Consider the following 16,539-nt stretch of genomic DNA (forward strand, 5'->3'; position numbering starts at 1 on the left):
TAATGAATTTTTGGATATTTGGAAACAAAGTGAATAGATAAGATATTTCTTTATTAAAACTTTTTGAAAAGAAAAGTTTTGATAACATTAATATATTAACAATAACATAATGATTGTTTCATCATGATGTCATACCACAAATTCATTTCAAAAATAAAAGAATAAATTATTTTGAAGAATGTGTCAGCATCTTACATAGCTTCTCAAGAGGAGTATATTTTAAAATGACATTCAGCAATGAACTATTTAATTTCATTTTTAAAAATATCTGAACAAACTTCTCATAAAATGAATTATTTCATTTACTCTTTGAATAAGAAGAATTTTTTCTATAAATTTTGAAAAATATTTTTCAAAATATTCAATATTTATTCATATCATGAATTGTATGTCATATAAAAAGTGAAAAACATTTAAAACATCACGAATATTATTATAATTAAACACAGAGTCGTTAAATATAATAATAAGTAACTTCTGCATAATAAAATGAACGCGGAAAAAATAATTTTCTGTAATGTTTTCTTTTCGAGGAACCCAGGAATTTGAATATTTGCCAAGTACACGTGTACTCGAGTACAGTTTCGAACACTTTAGGAGTATGCTTGAAGCAAGGGGAAAACATACACTGTAGACAAAGTCAAGAAGCATCTCCCTCATTTTGTAACCCCAAAAACTACACTCGAGGATACCTGAAAGTCGGCAAATATTCAATTTCAATTTTTACGAAGCTAAATCTTTTCTTTCTTGTGAAATAATTTTTTTTTTTGCAATATCAAATGTATATTATCAGTCGAAAATGTGAATCCTTTTCGAATCTTCTTTTAATTTGTCAATATTTAAAATTAGAATTTAAAATTAGATCGTTCAATATCAACAAATAAATTTATTTCTTATTTTATTTTATAAATAATTATTCTTTCTATTTATTTGTTATTTTCACAATAATAAAAGATTCCTAATTTTATATTATTGTTATATTATATTATTATTAATATATTATATTAATTATATATTTTTTATATTATAAATTATTTCTGTCACGTAGCTTTCGAAATAAATCTAATATCAAACTAAATACATGCATATTTTTCTAATTACAAAAACAATATAATTATGTACTTACTTGGATTTCGTTGTATTTCATGATAGAGAATAGTTAATATTTCCTTAGGATTCAAGTAATCTGTTAGTCCATCGGTGGCAAGAACCAAAAAATCTTCTGTTCCGTCTAAAGGTACAGATTTAACTTCTGGCTCACCTGTTACGAACGGCTTGTATCGAACATCACCTGAAATCAAGTAAAAATACATAAAATTATTACAAAAATTATAAAAATTGTAAAAAATAATTTTTATCCTAATATAGAATGATTTTTCCAAATTACAAAAATGAGAAAGATAAATCAATACCAATCAGATAAAAATCACTCACAAAAAACAATCACAATATTTAAATATTTCAAACCGATTAATATTCAACAATATTGTATTTCAATTATATTGTTCTTTATTAACTTCGATAAATTAGTTAAAAAACATTTGATTGTTGGGTCTGAAATTTCATGTTTATTTAATTTAACTGTAAAGGATTTTCATTCATGGTTATAGTAAATCGATGAAAAAATCACGTAAATTTATAATAACCGGAAGTATCTGTATTACAATGGTACCATTATTTAAATTAGCTACGCCATTCATTAAAGTTAATTGCAACCTAGTTGAATACTGATACTCCCCACGTTTTACCGTCGCGTGTTTTTCAAATATAAAAAAACATTACGTGTAATAAATAACTGTAATAGTTAACTTGAATTCCATAAAATTACACGTCACGGGATATGAAATTCTCTCTTTTTCTCCATTTATTCTTTTATTTTGTTTAAACTCAATTGAAAAATTTTTCAGACATAAATTTAATTCGAATCATGATTATATTAAAATTTTTTAAAGAAATTGATAAACATCATCTCATATAAGAATATAAACTGCGCCATCTACGATATAAACTATCTAATTATGTATTGCTTCAAATATAAACTGCAATACACAAAAAAAATTTTACATTATGTATTTGTAAAAGAAATCATGTCTCGATATAATCATAAAAAATTTGTCCAATTACTTTCTTAAATTTAACATTAGAAAAAAGAAAGATTATATTTCATTTCATCGATATTATATTATATTATAATTAACATTGCATATTTTGTGATTTTAAAAAACTATTAAATCAAAATAATTCAAGAGAAAGAGATTCAATAAATTAATATTATGTAAACAAATACACATCATTTGAAAATTATTATTTTCTTAATAATTACGCGATATTTTTTACTTTTCAAATATAATTAATTTCAAATATATAAATTACTTACTTTTATAATCAACTTATTAAAAATTTTTATTATTAGAACTATTCTACTAAGCTGTTACAGATACTTGAAACATAATAATTTGAAATTTACATGTTATTTATAAATTAAGATAATAAACACTTGCAAAAAAATAGAAATTAGTGAGACATCTGGTAGCGATCTCTGACACTATAATATATATATATATAGGAATATACTTATATAGGAATTAGAAAAATTTGATATGTATTCCTATTACAGATGTTCGAAAATATCATAAATTTAAATCGAACATACTATATAACAATAATAAAAAACTTTACAAGATTTAACATAAGTTTGATTATTTTCATTCACAAAACAAAAGCAAAAAAAACATTAAGTAAATGTTTTTCTGATATTACTTGTCTGAATATGATTAATATTCCACAAATATTTATGATCGATAAAAGATTCATAAATAAAATATAATTCTATGATAAATATCACCTATCGAAATTTTATGACGTCGAAGCAAAATTCCTGCAGAGGATAAGCGTTCGAAACACGCGTCTTCTCGCGATGCATAAACGGTTTAATGGGCTGTTAATTATTCCGGGCATGCAATTGTAGAAGCCACCCAGTAAAGCGTCCATTGCTCGAAGCATGGTTGCACGTACTATTGTGTCAGCGGTCAAACGGAACCAACAGGATACCCGACACGCGTCCAGAATTTTTTCTTTCCTTTTCTTCATGGTACCTAAGCCATAGTTGGCCAGCTGTTAGTATACGCAGATTCTTCCTATTTGGTTTCTACGCGAAACACGTGCTTTTATCGGATTATCTCGTAAAGATAATTAAGATTTAGTTGATGAAGATTCAAATTGTGTATGTACAATATCGTATGTACAATAGATTGTTACAATATGTGATTGTTTATAAAAAAAACGTAAACATTTAAATAATTATAATTAAGAAGTTCAACAACATACAAGGGGGCACCACGTGTCTCGTCTATATACTTTTGATTTTTTGTATCATAATATGATAAATTAGTACAATGTGATAATATTAGTTTTGAAATTTTTTTTTCTATTTTTAAAAATTGCAAAAATTCTAAATTATATTATTAGCATTGTATGAAGAACAAAGAAGTCGAATAATAAACTATTATTTATATTTATATATAATCATTTATATTCTTATTATTAATTATATACTTAGCAATTTCCAACCATCAAGAAGTACTTATTTCTTTTATCTTCATTTTTTGTAACTAACTTTTATGCAAATTATTTTCATAAATCTAATTTATATTTAAGTTAAGTTTTAATCTAATATATATTACGCAAAAGTTTTAAATAAAATAATTTAAAAATCATTGATATTTAAAATTCGTTTATCGATATATTATTTTTTTACCGTTCGGTTGTTTTTATATAAAATAGTATATAACTTGAATATAATATTTATTATATATATAATATTCTTGAAAATAATGTTTAAGTAAAATTTATTATTTAAATTTAACTAAATATTTAATTATTTAAATTTATTAAAATGTATTTATTTATATGATATTTATTATAATAGTTTGAATCAAATTTAAAATAAAAATTAAAATGAAATAATAATTGTAGTAAATAGTTTGAAACTTACAAGATGAATAATAGAATCAAGTTTCAAAAACCGCAAAAATACACATTATAAATATGAACTAATATAAAATAATTAAAAAATTTATAAGAACAGAATGATATCTATTATCAAAAATGTAAATTTTTAGAGTTATTTTCACTTGTAATTACTATAATTGCTCAAATAATTAAATAATTAATAAATTTAAAGAAAATAACTTTCATTCAAAATTTTTTTTTATTCTATAAAATAAAATTGGTTATATAAAAAAAATATAGTAAGTAAACCATATCATAAAATTAGAATAAACAATAATTTCAAAATGACTGATAATAAAAAAAAGTATATCATGAAGATAAGAAAATAAATATTTTTTATTCCATTTAGAAATAAAAAAAAATAATTTTTTAAAAAAATTAACATAAATATATAACATAGAAAATATATAATAACATTTTTAAAGTTATATGAAATATAATTTCGATTGAATTTGTTAAAATATATATATATATATATATACATACAATACAATTGACCGATCATTAGATATACTTGTATCGCCATCTAGTGACATTTAGTTTGCATGACAATAGTGAAATTGATTGAGAAATTAATGAAATATAGTATTTCATCAAAAATAAAATTAATCGTGCAATGTGCAAGTGATTATTAACGTACTTTATTTTATACGTGCCAATAAATGTAAGTATTAAATAATATAAGTAATAATATACTTCGAATAGAATATTAAAGTTGAAACATAAATATTATTAATTAATAATATAAATCGAAATATTAAAATTGCGTAATTTCTTTGTTTGATATCAAAAATTTTTTTTAATAAAAAATTGTGATATGCAATGTTTTATAATATTCATACATTATCATAGACAAATGTAAAGTTAACCTAAACATTGAACTAAAAATAAATTAGTCATACATATATTTAAAATATCATAAATATTCTATTTTTTAGATAATTTAAGAGTTTATTAATATATTATATTCATGACAACTAATATAAATACATATTTAATAAAAAGTAAAAATAATTTTTAATTTTAATAAATATCATTAGATATATTTTTAAAAATTTAAAATATATAGTATCTTATAAATAATCTAGTGATAAAAATTTTATTATGGTTATTTTATTTAATCTATATTAATATCATGCAGAATTCGATTTTTTTCAAAAATTTATTTGCAAATTTATTGTTATTAATAATAATAAATTATTGATAATTATTAAATTTATTACAAAATCATATCTTTTAAAGTTACAAATTAAAATTAACTTACCTATTGCTCTTGAAACACCTAATACTCCATTTACACGCATAGTTCCCATACTTGGCATCACTACTCCTCCTGCTTTTCGTATCCTTTGCACTTCATCCTAAAGCAAATAATGAATATTTTTCACAAATGATATTATGAACTTTTAATAAGACACATTATACATATCAAGTATCAATTGTTTTTTAAACAGAGCAAAATAGATCTAATTTGAAATTTACTGTCAAAATATCATTAAATCAAAAAATAAATTTTAATATAATAAATTATTAAAAGCATTATTTAAATAAATTTAAAAAACATGACATTAGTAGGGACACAAATAGATAGTGACAAGAGATTATTAAGTTTTGACACCTATGAAGATTATTTGAATTCTCTAATATCATTTGTTGATCTTGGATATTTAGGAAATCTTCATATTGCACGTCAATTAGCTGAACTTGGCTATCGTTGTGCAGGTGAAACACTTGATGAAGATACATTTTATCGGCGTTTAAAAGCTGTGAAAAATTTAGTTTTTCCAATTTATAAACCATATGAATTAACATCAGAATTTGTGATACCAAGTGATAATGTAATGCAAGAATTAGCACTTAGAGAACGTTTAAACAGATTAAAAATCATATCCACTATTATATTTATAAGAAACTTAACAAAACTTCAGTTTGAGATTTCTGGTTACATTGATTATAATGAAAGACTTGAAAAAGAAAATTGGCTTGCATATTTTGAAGGAAGAAAAAAGATATGGCCTTGTGCATCTGATCTTGCATACTATGATTGGAGAACAGGAAAATCATGTTTGAATGAAACATCAAACTTTGAACCTGTTATAGATCCAATATTAGGTCTTCGATTCAAACATAATCATGATAGACATTTCATTAATGTAGATCCTGGAGTACCTACTCCAGGAATATATACAACACGAGTAAGAATACATAGTCAACAATATCAACATGTAATATTATATGATCATGTTCTTAGAAGTAAAATTTAAAAATATTAAATGGAAATATACTTACTTCGCGATGAAGTCGATGAGGATTCACTAGCTGAACAACACTATCACGTTTTATCAGCATGGCTGTTGAATCTCCTACCCAGGCAACATATAATCTTTTATTTAATATTAAAGTGCAAACTGCAGTAGTCCCACCACATAGTTTCTAAATAAAAATATTAAAAATAAAAATTATATAAATATAAAGTATTGCACATTTATTTAATTACAATATATATATATATATATATTTATATATATATTTCTTACTTGTGTCTTTGATTTTTCTATAAATTGTCTGTCTGTAGTAAGAAAAGCATCGCGTAAGGCACGCTCTGGATCTGTAGGATAATATATGCTTTCTGTTAAATATTGATGTAAATGAGCAGCACAATATACAGCTGCATCTTGTCCTGCATGTCCATCAAATACAGCATAATAATTTGCTATAGAATCATCCTAATTTGAAATATATTTTTTTAATAAAAAAATTCATTATTTGTATTGTATTCGTTATTAAATATCTAATATCAATATTTACCTCAATACCAAATGTAGTATGTAAATCATGTAAAATCACATAACGGTCTTCCATTTTTCTTCTACAATTTTTGCTTCCACCTGCTGTTATTTGTGGTAATGGAGTTGAAGGTGGAGGTGGTAATAATGCCAATCTACTATTGTCCAGATAACGGGTACAAATTTCATTAACTTTATTAATAATAGCTTGCATTAATTTTAATGAAGTATATGCTATAAGATAAAAAATATCATTAGATACATTTTTCTTATTAGATACATTTTTCATACAAAAAAAGTTTATTGAAAGATAACATACTTTTTTCTTGGGATTTAAATCCACAATCTTCTGGTTGTTTTTTGCACATAGATTTAATTTCTTGTATAACTTGATGAACTAAATATGCCTGTAAACTTGCTGGACATTGCCTAGAACATTAAAAAATTCTTTATATATATATATAATAATTAATCTCCAAAGATTTATAAAAAAATAGATTATTTTTAAAAATAATTATTTAAATAAATTTCACAATATAACTCTGAATATAGAAACCATAAAAATAATTGAAATAATAGTTAATAAATTGACGGTAATATACGAAATTTTAAATTCACAATTTAAAAATTTATTTTCTATATGAAAATATATCGTTATATATAATAATATAATATATAATAGCAACCATGGATTTTTCATTTCGAAATTCTTTAAATCGTAAGCACACATATAATATAAATTATTTACAATTTATTCAAAAAATAATTTTAAATTAACCTTCGAAATGTATTTCTTAATATAAACGCATGATATATGAAATCTAATTATAATTATTTTTTATATATTACTTTACATATTATAATATTACATAATTTTTAATTTTTGATTTAATTTAATCGTAGAAAAAGCTTTTAAGCTTTTTACGATTTAAAGATTAAACATCTAACAGATGGTTAATATACTAAAGTAACGTATACACGAAACTTTCATTTAGGAACAACTTTTATCATATTGAAAATTATATTTAATATATATAAAAATTTCCATATAAAGATTAATTAATTATTGCTACTATTATTCCTTATTTAAATTATTTAGATAAAGAAATATTAATATTTATATCATTATAGTGTTTATATTATTTATATTAATTTAAAATTTATATTTAAATATATATTACATAATTTTTAATTTTTTTAAAAATCACATTTTATCATGTTCATATACTAGTGATAATTATAGATAACAGTTATACAATTTTAAAATTATATTTCATTATAAAATTATATTTCAAAAGAGAAAATTTCAATTATTGTATTTGAAAAATAATAAAATTTAAATTATTTAAATTAGCAAGAGTTTTCTAAATGAACCAGATTATTTTGTTTTTTCCTATCTTATTATATTATATTCAAAGTAAAATAAAATAAAACATTTTACAATTTTCTTAAAATTTGACAATATTTTACATTTTTTTAAAAATATTTGTTACTTTTATAATTATTAATATTTTTCTTTTTAATAGAAATAAACAATCATTATTTAAACTTTATTTCAATAAAAGTTTCATTTTTTCATAAAAAAATATCATTGTAGAAATAATACATTTCCTTTATTAAAACATTCATACATACTTTTATATCTTATCTAAGAAACGTAGTAGTACGTTACAATCAAATATATCGCTTTATCTTATTGAATCCGGACGTTTATAATTTATTATAAGAAGAATTAGATTTATCTTTTTAAATAATTATTACTAAATTAATACTAATTATTAATAATTATTATTTATTAAAAAAATAAAATAAAAAAAATTGAAAAATTATAAGCATTTCTATATTGGCCATATCAGTTTAAATATATCGTTTAGATATAAAAAATTTATGGAGAGGAGAAGTTACTTCAAAACAGCATATGACTGAAGAACAAGGAGATTACGCTTTAGATAGACATTTTATCAACATCATAGACGCCAGTAATAGTGAAGAGACGACTGCATCAAATATATTAAAATCAAAATCTTTCGAACTGGTTCATAGTGAGAACTCGCCACAGTCTGTGAGAAAGTGTTCCAAACGAATACCAAACACATCTTCTCAGGAGCATTACCGACAGGAGAGAGAAATGACATCGATCGTCGGCACTTACCAACATGAAAGCAATGAAAACCTCGACGAATATTTCAAAGCTGTGGGTATGTTGAAAGCGACTAAAAATGAATGTGGTACATCTTCCTATGAAAGCAAAAATAAATATCTTCTATAACATTATCTTTTTCCGCATTGTTTTCTGTTTAGTTTATTCTTGAAAGAATGATTTAAGATTTAAGAATGAAAAAAACATTTTTGATTTTATTTATTATACAAAATAATAATTGTAAGTATACATAATGCGCTATTATAATTATAGATTAAAATTTTGTTCTTGATTAATGTATAAGTATATATACGTATAGCACGTGCAGCATGTGACATATATACATGTATACATATTTACATATGTATATAATATGTGTATTATATATTTTTATTACTTATATTAATAATATGTACGTTTTTTTTATTTATTAAATATTCCGTTGAATAAAGAATTAGAATATTTAATCTCAATGAATTATTTATTGTAAACCTTTTATCGAATTATATTAAATATATCGTATATTAATTTAATAAAAAAAGACAAAATCTTGAATGTGAATTAATTATATACAAAACATTATACAAAATTAAAATAAAAGCGATTCGTTTTCAATTATATGCACCTATAGGTGTACCATACATTCCACGAAAATTGATGTGTATGTCCAGTCCGCGACTGGAAATATCGAACCATGATGATAAATGGACCATTCGTACTATTACAATGATTCGTATGGCAGAAGTGACGTTTACTCTTGGTGAAGAATACGAAGAATACATGCCTACAGGAGTTATACTGAAAGTACTATTAATTTATCGAACTATTTCATAGAACTATTTTATAGAAAAAAAATATAATTTTTTTTATAATCCAAATTTAATATTTACCGTTAATTGGTATATGATAAATTTATAAAACAAGGATATAAATTTTAAAGATAAATAATTGCATATATTATTTTCTATTAGAAAAATCATAAAAAAATACTTAAATATTTAATGCAGTGCAACAACTTATGTATATGCAATTTTTAATTTTTATAATATTTTTATATATGTTTTTGTTTAGAATGTAACTACACTGGAGGGAGATAATCTAGTGACAGTTTCAGTCGGTCCAAATAATAGCAAAGTACTACGGAAATACGAAATTACAAAAGATGGTGTAGTTTTGGTATGTTTCATTTATATTTCTATTCACGTAATTGATGGAAGTATATTCTGAATTTTTTAAATATGAAATATTAAAAAAAAAATAGAAAGATTTTATTTAAAAAAATTTTAATTATTCGAAAATTAATTAAATTAAAAATTAAAAGTTAATTCAAGATTTAAGATTTTAATTCAAATATTTTACAAGAGATTTTTTTTATATTGAATTTATTTCAATAGTATAAACTTTTTTCATAATTTATTTATTCATTATTCATATTCATATTATCATTTATGTATTGCACATGTATGTATAAATTGATCATATAAACAATGAAATGAAAAATTTAATAATATTATATTTTCTATTTTCAGATAATGACTCACGAAAAGAGTGGCCAAATAGGAAAACGCTATTTTAAGCGTCTTTAATAAATTTTAGTTGCAAAACTATTTCTATATTTTATTCGATATATTACATTAAGTTATTATTAATGATTAATTTTTTACTTACATTTTATGTATATATATATATATATATATATATATATATACAACAATAAGTTAACGATAATATAATTTGAAAGCATATTTTAAACAAAGAAAAATTATGAAACGTAACTCGCATAGAAAATGCTAATAGTGACTAGAAGAAAAAAGTCACGGATCAATCGTAAATGTTTCTACCGTCATTTATGGCATGCGCCCCACCTACTTTTGCTGAATGTCACGTGTTGCATAATATAAAAAAGCATGGATAAATAAAAATATTAATATAAATTAAAAATAAAGAATTAAAATTTCGAGTCGTTTGAGTTGTATTTAAAAATATCAAGATTATTTGTACATTTATATATAATAGAAAAAATTACTATAAAATATTAGTTTACAAGATCTATATTGTTTCTGTTTACATTTGATGCCGGCCGCCATAGAAGCTATCAACAAATAAACATGTCTTACGTCCACCCACGCATTGGCATGCTGCATATCATTCATTTAAAAAGTACATTCACTTACGTCTGGTTGAGATATTGTAGAGTCACATTGATGATTTCACCGACGATCTCAGCTTCGGTCACATTATATGAGCTCACCGAAACAGGCAGTTGATCGTATGGATTTACTCTAGAGACAAATTCAGAAAAAAAACGGCTATACGCCCCAAGATAATCACCATCAGGACAATCTTCCGCCATTCTTTTTTGTCTTCGTGAAAAATCCAAATTAGCGGCGTACACTTCTGTCAGCACAAAGAGCACGATACTTGACTTCGTTTATGAGATGTTAACACGATACCTCAGTAGCTATCTTTTCGCAAATCGAATTAACAAACATAGAAATATAAGAATGAAACGAAGAGAAAGAGGAAGAAAGCAAAAGTGTGTACGTATTTTGTTTTTATCGTTTTTCTAACAAAGCGATGTTCTGATCTAAAGCTATTCGTTGATAGGAGATATTTGTATTTAGGTTACGTCACTCATTCAACATCGCGTACGCACATAACACTACGGTTCGATCGAACGACGCGTTTCACTATTGTGCTTCTCTCAAAGAAGTGGGGAGGATTTGCCGCGACGTTTAAACACTATCTCTCCCGCTTCTTTGAGTCCAGCGTTGCTTTTTGCCTTTCCTTTTACCACGGCCACTGGCCACTTGCGGATTGACTCTCGTAACAGAGGAAAAAGTGCGTAACGGAATTCACCGAGTAACATACTGCGCATGTCTGACACGGAGCTCTGCCGTACATCTACTATACTTACTTCTTTATATTCTTATATCTATGTATTTATTATCTTTTTTCAAATTATACATACTGTCATATATATTTGATCAATATTTATTTAAAATAAATGATTATATAAATGTATAGATAGAGAGCATAATAAAATTTTCTTTATAGAAACATTAAAAAAAAATGAATTCATTTAAAAAGAAATATTTCCAATTAAGTATTAAAAGTAATTAATTGTAAAATAAATATGTAAACTATTTTTACTAAAAAAAATTAATATTTAATTATAAATGAATTGTATACATAAAATTAAACTTATAGTAATTTTAATTATTTTGAAAAATCTTAATTAAAATATAAAAATATTTTTATTCATATATAATATTATTTGTGCATAATAATAAATATATTGTACTTTATATCGTAATATATATATATATATATTTTTATATATTTTTTTATTTTTAATATAAGTTATTTTTATTTTAAATTTGATTAAAATTTTAGATGATAAATATGATAAATAATGATAATTTCTAGCAAATTTATCTTATACTTACTTATTTTGACTAATTAATATTTTTCATGTCATTTCATACTCAATTTATAATTGAAAATATGCATAATATTATATAATTTATAAATTTTTTGTTACAACAATAAAACACAATCTTCAAAAAATTTAAGATTTTAGAAAAATGTTTATTTTTACAATATTGCATTAGCTAAATTCTTAATATTATATAATATTATATTAAAGAAATAAAATTATTTTTACATTATGGTACAAAAATTTTTTATATTTTCTTCACTTTTTTTATTTTTTTCTCTGTTACTTACAATTTTTAAATATGAATTCTGACTTTTTTCATCCAACCATTTAGGTAATGGTGCATTCCAATTTTCTGGAGGTTTATCTCGTTTTTGCCAAACATCATTACTATAATGAGCTTGTAATCTTTGAAATCTACGTTTTTTTTCACTTTCTATTAGTTCAATCTATAAAGAATACAATATTAAAACATAAATATTTTCATTTCTTAAATTTTATAAAATATTTTTCAGTTATTTGATTTCTAACATACATATGCTTTTTTATCCTTGTTGTGTTCCCATAAATCACAATTATTATAATCAATTTTCCATTGTTTACAATCTGTTGTTTCTCCAAATATGAAATATTGATGAAAACGAGCTCTAATGCTTGTACAATCATTATATTCCGCTTTGTAAATTTCACATGGCTTAATCTAAGATATAAAATATATTAAATTAATTATTATAAACAAATAATGTATTAACACTTTATTATATCTTTAATGTCTAATTAAATATGAATTAATTATACAACAATTATATAACAAATATAAATAAAATTAAGATATAAAAACAAAATATATAATAACCAGCCAAGAATATTCAATTTCTTCTTGAATTTTGTTTGTAGTATTGTTAGGTTCAGGCATCTTAGTTTTATTTCTTTGATTAAATAATTCAGTTAAATAATTATCAATTATTTTTTTTTTATAATTAAAACTCAGAATTAAATGATTAATATTTTTTCACCATTTAAAATTTGTTTTAATGAGATATCATGTTTATAAAAACGAAATATTTATAAATACTTAATGATTCAAATATAACATGACATTATATAACATCAGCAATATAAGATTCCTATTGATATTTCAATAATATTATAATCTATTTCACATTTAAATATTGAATGTTTCAAAAAAAGTTATAATTTTATTATTATATTTTAGATTATGTTAAAACATTATATAAAAAAAAATAATTATGAATTCACTTTAAAATATTAAGCGTAGTTTACACTTCAGATATAAACCGTCATGTTCAATCTGACAACACCGCATAAATAGCATAAACAGTATTTTACAAGCATAAACAATTTTATATTAGTATTGTCATGACATTATTAATTTATAATATTTCAAATACTGTAATATTATAGTCTATATATAAAAAAATTAAAATAATAGATATAAAAATTTATTTACAAATTTTATCTTGAAATACAAATTATATTTCATAAATATACTATGAAAAATTATTGTAATCTATTTATGTATCTATTTATGTATCTATTAAAACAAATCTGCATTATATGACACATGCTATGACACTAAACTATAGTTTCAATATAATATTTCATTTATTAAATAATTCATAAAATGCGAGAAATCACAATAGTAAATTATATCTATATTAAAATGATAGTACGAATATTTTGTCAAATTATGATAAAATAAATTTCCCTCTTTTTTTTTTCAGAAGGAATAATTTTTTGTTTTAATAATTAAACCATTTACATAAGTTTTTAATTAATAAGAATTATTTATGAGAATGAATACAATATTTTATAATATATTTTTTTTTCCTTAAAAATCTTTTTATACATATGTATATATATATTTGAAAGTTTGATGTTATATTAATTTTTATATCTTTTTAATCAATATTATATAATTATATAATAGGCATGTTTGTAATATATATTTATTAATAGTTTTATGATATTATAAAATAAAAAACCGTTGGAATTGCATTCATTTGTCTGTACCAGTGATGCTCATTTTAACTAGATTTGATATATTAAATTCTAACAAACTTACTACATTATCGTTATTAAAATATTTTTATCATGAAATTTTATATCATAGAAGTTAAACGAATGATACTGATTTAAATTTTTTCAAAATATAAAAATTCTAGTTTATTAATGAGTATCACTGATTTCCGCCATTCTCTCTTGCCCCTACCAGGCGTCGCGAACATATCGTCTTATTATGATTGTAATTCTTGTATTCTTGTTCTTAGTTTGAATTGAGTGTGTTTGCTATCTTATTGTAGAAATTTGCAACGACTGTCAGTTTCCTAACCTCTTTGCCGACGAATGTTCCGGTGTTTCGTATTGTGTTCAGTTAATAGTAACATATAATCACATAACATGATGTCGCGGTCTGTGCGTGCAGAGACTCGTAGTCGTGCCAAGGATGATATTAAGCGTGTAATGCAAGTCGTTGACAAAGTTCGCCATTGGTAAATCTCTTAACATATTATAGATGCACGAGGAAATGTTGAAACGTTTCACAAAAAAAGCAAAGAATGTAGTAAATATGGATATCAAAAATGGATTAAAATTTTTCTTACTTGCGAGATTTAATAGAGATTTTGCATTACACATGTCAGCTGTAAACAGACTTTTGTAGTTATGAAATATTTCATGTGTGTTGATTGAGTAATAGTGTTGTATGTCTGCTTTTTTAATAACAGTAAAGAAGGTAGCTCCTCTATCTGTTATTTTAATATTAATATAAGAAATGCGTTTCTCATGCTAATATTCTTATAGGGAAAAGAAATGGGTTACAATCGGAGAAACTACTATGAAGATTTATAAATGGGTACCTATATCAACACTTGATCAGGTAAATAAAAGTTGCAAAACATTTATAAAAATAAGCTATTAAAATTAATATTTCATTTTGTAGAAGAAGAAAGGAAAAACAGTTGCAGATAAAGAAAATGGTTTACCAAGAAAAAGTGGATTAGATTCTTCAAATTCCAACTTTGGTCTTACAGAAGATTCAAATACATGTAAGTTAAATTTTATAATATATAAAATACGTTATTTTTGAATATTAAAATTTATAAAAGTTGTAATATGTTAGGTTTTTCAACTGTTAGTGATTCTCAAGGATTAACAGACTTTTCTGCGCATCTGGGATTTTCAGAAGATTCCAATTCACAAAATAGTGAACCAACACCTAAAAGGTTAAAGACTGATTAAAGTTTATCTTGTAACTGTTATTTGAGATATAAGATATTTAGGAAATCATTTTTATCTTCTACAAAATTTGCACATTATAAAGTTATCTTAAATCATGATTCTTAAATTGTAAATTGACAATTTCAAAGAAATTTCATCTTTCATTTTATTCTATTTAATGAATATTTTTTCATTGAAGAAAAAATAATTATATTAAACAATTTAAGTTTAATATAGTAAATTTATTTTTTTATATATGAATTTATTATAAATTAACATGATTTAATTTAGAAATCAGAATTAATGGTATTTTAATAAAAAAATTCGTTTCAGATGTTCAGTCCATTTTATGATCTGATTTGAAAGACAACAAAAATGTAGTATAAAATTATTTTTCAAAACAGATTATATATTTTAAATAATATTCATATCATTATAATATTATTTAATTCATGAAATACAAATAAGATTTTCATTGATTTAATTATAACATCTTAATCATCAACATGTAGAATCTGGGACATGTAAAATAGATAATGATACTTATTTTTGCTGTAAAATAGTACCTCCAAAATACTTATGTATAATGTTACATTTATCTTAAAGCTATTTATGTGTCTAAACATAATCACATGTTCAAGTAGTTGTTTGATAATTGAGTATCATTGTACATATTTCAAATACCATTTTTTTGCTGATTTATATTTTACAATGAACTTGCATTCCTTGAAATTATGTTATAGCACCATGAAATGTACAAAATACGCTTTGACACTTATAAATAAAAGAATAAAATTGCGAATGTTTGAATTTATATTTACATAAGTTTTTAAGAAAACAGAAAATGCTTTGGTAATGTTATTACATAATCATTTTCATTTATTTAAAAGCTAATGTACTTAAAATATATAATATTTTAAACA

General features: G+C 22.6%; 5 protein-coding genes across 5 annotated transcripts in view; 3 read left to right on the plus strand and 2 right to left on the minus strand.

Moving 5' to 3' along the window:
- Positions 1 to 12,009, minus strand: part of LOC107994823 (titin) — a 73,325-nt gene extending 61,316 nt beyond the window's left edge. Inside the window, exons 1-7 of the mRNA XM_062079122.1 lie at positions 11,112 to 12,009; positions 7,117 to 7,226; positions 6,820 to 7,031; positions 6,549 to 6,737; positions 6,301 to 6,444; positions 5,276 to 5,372; positions 1,127 to 1,291 (exon numbers count right to left, since the gene is read on the minus strand). Coding sequence (XP_061935106.1) covers positions 1,127 to 1,291; positions 5,276 to 5,372; positions 6,301 to 6,444; positions 6,549 to 6,737; positions 6,820 to 7,031; positions 7,117 to 7,226; positions 11,112 to 11,290 — 1,096 coding nt within the window. The 5' untranslated portion in view covers positions 11,291 to 12,009. The remainder of the gene's footprint in view (positions 1 to 1,126; positions 1,292 to 5,275; positions 5,373 to 6,300; positions 6,445 to 6,548; positions 6,738 to 6,819; positions 7,032 to 7,116; positions 7,227 to 11,111) is intronic.
- LOC107994822 (fatty acid-binding protein) lies at positions 4,536 to 10,544 on the plus strand. Its single transcript, XM_017051905.3, has 5 exons — positions 4,536 to 4,675; positions 8,672 to 8,995; positions 9,569 to 9,741; positions 10,009 to 10,113; positions 10,467 to 10,544. Exons 2-5 carry the CDS (start codon positions 8,716 to 8,718, stop codon positions 10,521 to 10,523), a joined length of 615 nt encoding a protein of 204 aa, XP_016907394.1. The 5' UTR covers positions 4,536 to 4,675; positions 8,672 to 8,715; the 3' UTR covers positions 10,524 to 10,544.
- LOC107994821 (cilia- and flagella-associated protein 299-like) lies at positions 5,366 to 6,485 on the plus strand. Its single transcript, XM_017051904.3, has one exon. It carries the CDS (start codon positions 5,574 to 5,576, stop codon positions 6,273 to 6,275), a length of 702 nt encoding a protein of 233 aa, XP_016907393.1. The 5' UTR covers positions 5,366 to 5,573; the 3' UTR covers positions 6,276 to 6,485.
- A 498-nt stretch (positions 12,010 to 12,507) lies between the features above and the next one.
- LOC107994745 (UPF0545 protein C22orf39 homolog) lies at positions 12,508 to 13,714 on the minus strand. The gene is made up of 3 exons (XM_017051789.3): positions 13,233 to 13,714; positions 12,912 to 13,076; positions 12,508 to 12,825 (listed from the first exon to the last, which is right to left on the minus strand). The coding sequence occupies exons 1-3, from the start codon at positions 13,290 to 13,292 to the stop codon at positions 12,601 to 12,603; spliced, it is 450 nt and encodes a 149-aa protein (XP_016907278.1). The 5' UTR covers positions 13,293 to 13,714; the 3' UTR covers positions 12,508 to 12,600.
- A 482-nt stretch (positions 13,715 to 14,196) lies between these two features.
- LOC107994837 (B-cell CLL/lymphoma 7 protein family member B) lies at positions 14,197 to 16,418 on the plus strand. The gene is made up of 4 exons (XM_017051930.3): positions 14,197 to 14,889; positions 15,200 to 15,275; positions 15,339 to 15,444; positions 15,519 to 16,418. The coding sequence occupies exons 1-4, from the start codon at positions 14,798 to 14,800 to the stop codon at positions 15,635 to 15,637; spliced, it is 393 nt and encodes a 130-aa protein (XP_016907419.1). The 5' UTR covers positions 14,197 to 14,797; the 3' UTR covers positions 15,638 to 16,418.
- The last annotated feature ends 121 nt before the right edge of the window (positions 16,419 to 16,539 follow it).

Source organism: Apis cerana, linkage group LG1, assembly GCF_029169275.1.
Source record: "Apis cerana isolate GH-2021 linkage group LG1, AcerK_1.0, whole genome shotgun sequence".
NCBI lineage: Eukaryota > Metazoa > Arthropoda > Insecta > Hymenoptera > Apidae > Apis > Apis cerana.

Excerpts from the sequence above, each read along its gene's own strand:
- LOC107994821 (XM_017051904.3), top strand. The coding sequence starts at position 5,574 with ATGACATTAGTAGGGACACAAATAGATAGTGACAAGAGATTATTAAGT.
- LOC107994822 (XM_017051905.3), top strand. The coding sequence starts at position 8,716 with ATGACTGAAGAACAAGGAGATTACGCTTTAGATAGACATTTTATCAAC. Across the intron at positions 8,996-9,568 it reads CGAATATTTCAAAGCTGTGG|GTGTACCATACATTCCACGA; the intron begins GTATGTTGAAAG and ends ATGCACCTATAG. Across the intron at positions 10,114-10,466 it reads CAAAAGATGGTGTAGTTTTG|ATAATGACTCACGAAAAGAG; the intron begins GTATGTTTCATT and ends TTCTATTTTCAG.
- LOC107994745 (XM_017051789.3), bottom strand. The coding sequence starts at position 13,292 with ATGCCTGAACCTAACAATACTACAAACAAAATTCAAGAAGAAATTGAA. Across the intron at positions 13,077-13,232 it reads AAATTGAATATTCTTGGCTG|ATTAAGCCATGTGAAATTTA; the intron begins GTTATTATATAT and ends TTTATATCTTAG. Across the intron at positions 12,826-12,911 it reads ACAAGGATAAAAAAGCATAT|ATTGAACTAATAGAAAGTGA; the intron begins GTATGTTAGAAA and ends TATTCTTTATAG.
- LOC107994837 (XM_017051930.3), top strand. The coding sequence starts at position 14,798 with ATGATGTCGCGGTCTGTGCGTGCAGAGACTCGTAGTCGTGCCAAGGAT. Across the intron at positions 15,276-15,338 it reads CTATATCAACACTTGATCAG|AAGAAGAAAGGAAAAACAGT; the intron begins GTAAATAAAAGT and ends TTCATTTTGTAG. Across the intron at positions 15,445-15,518 it reads TACAGAAGATTCAAATACAT|GTTTTTCAACTGTTAGTGAT; the intron begins GTAAGTTAAATT and ends GTAATATGTTAG.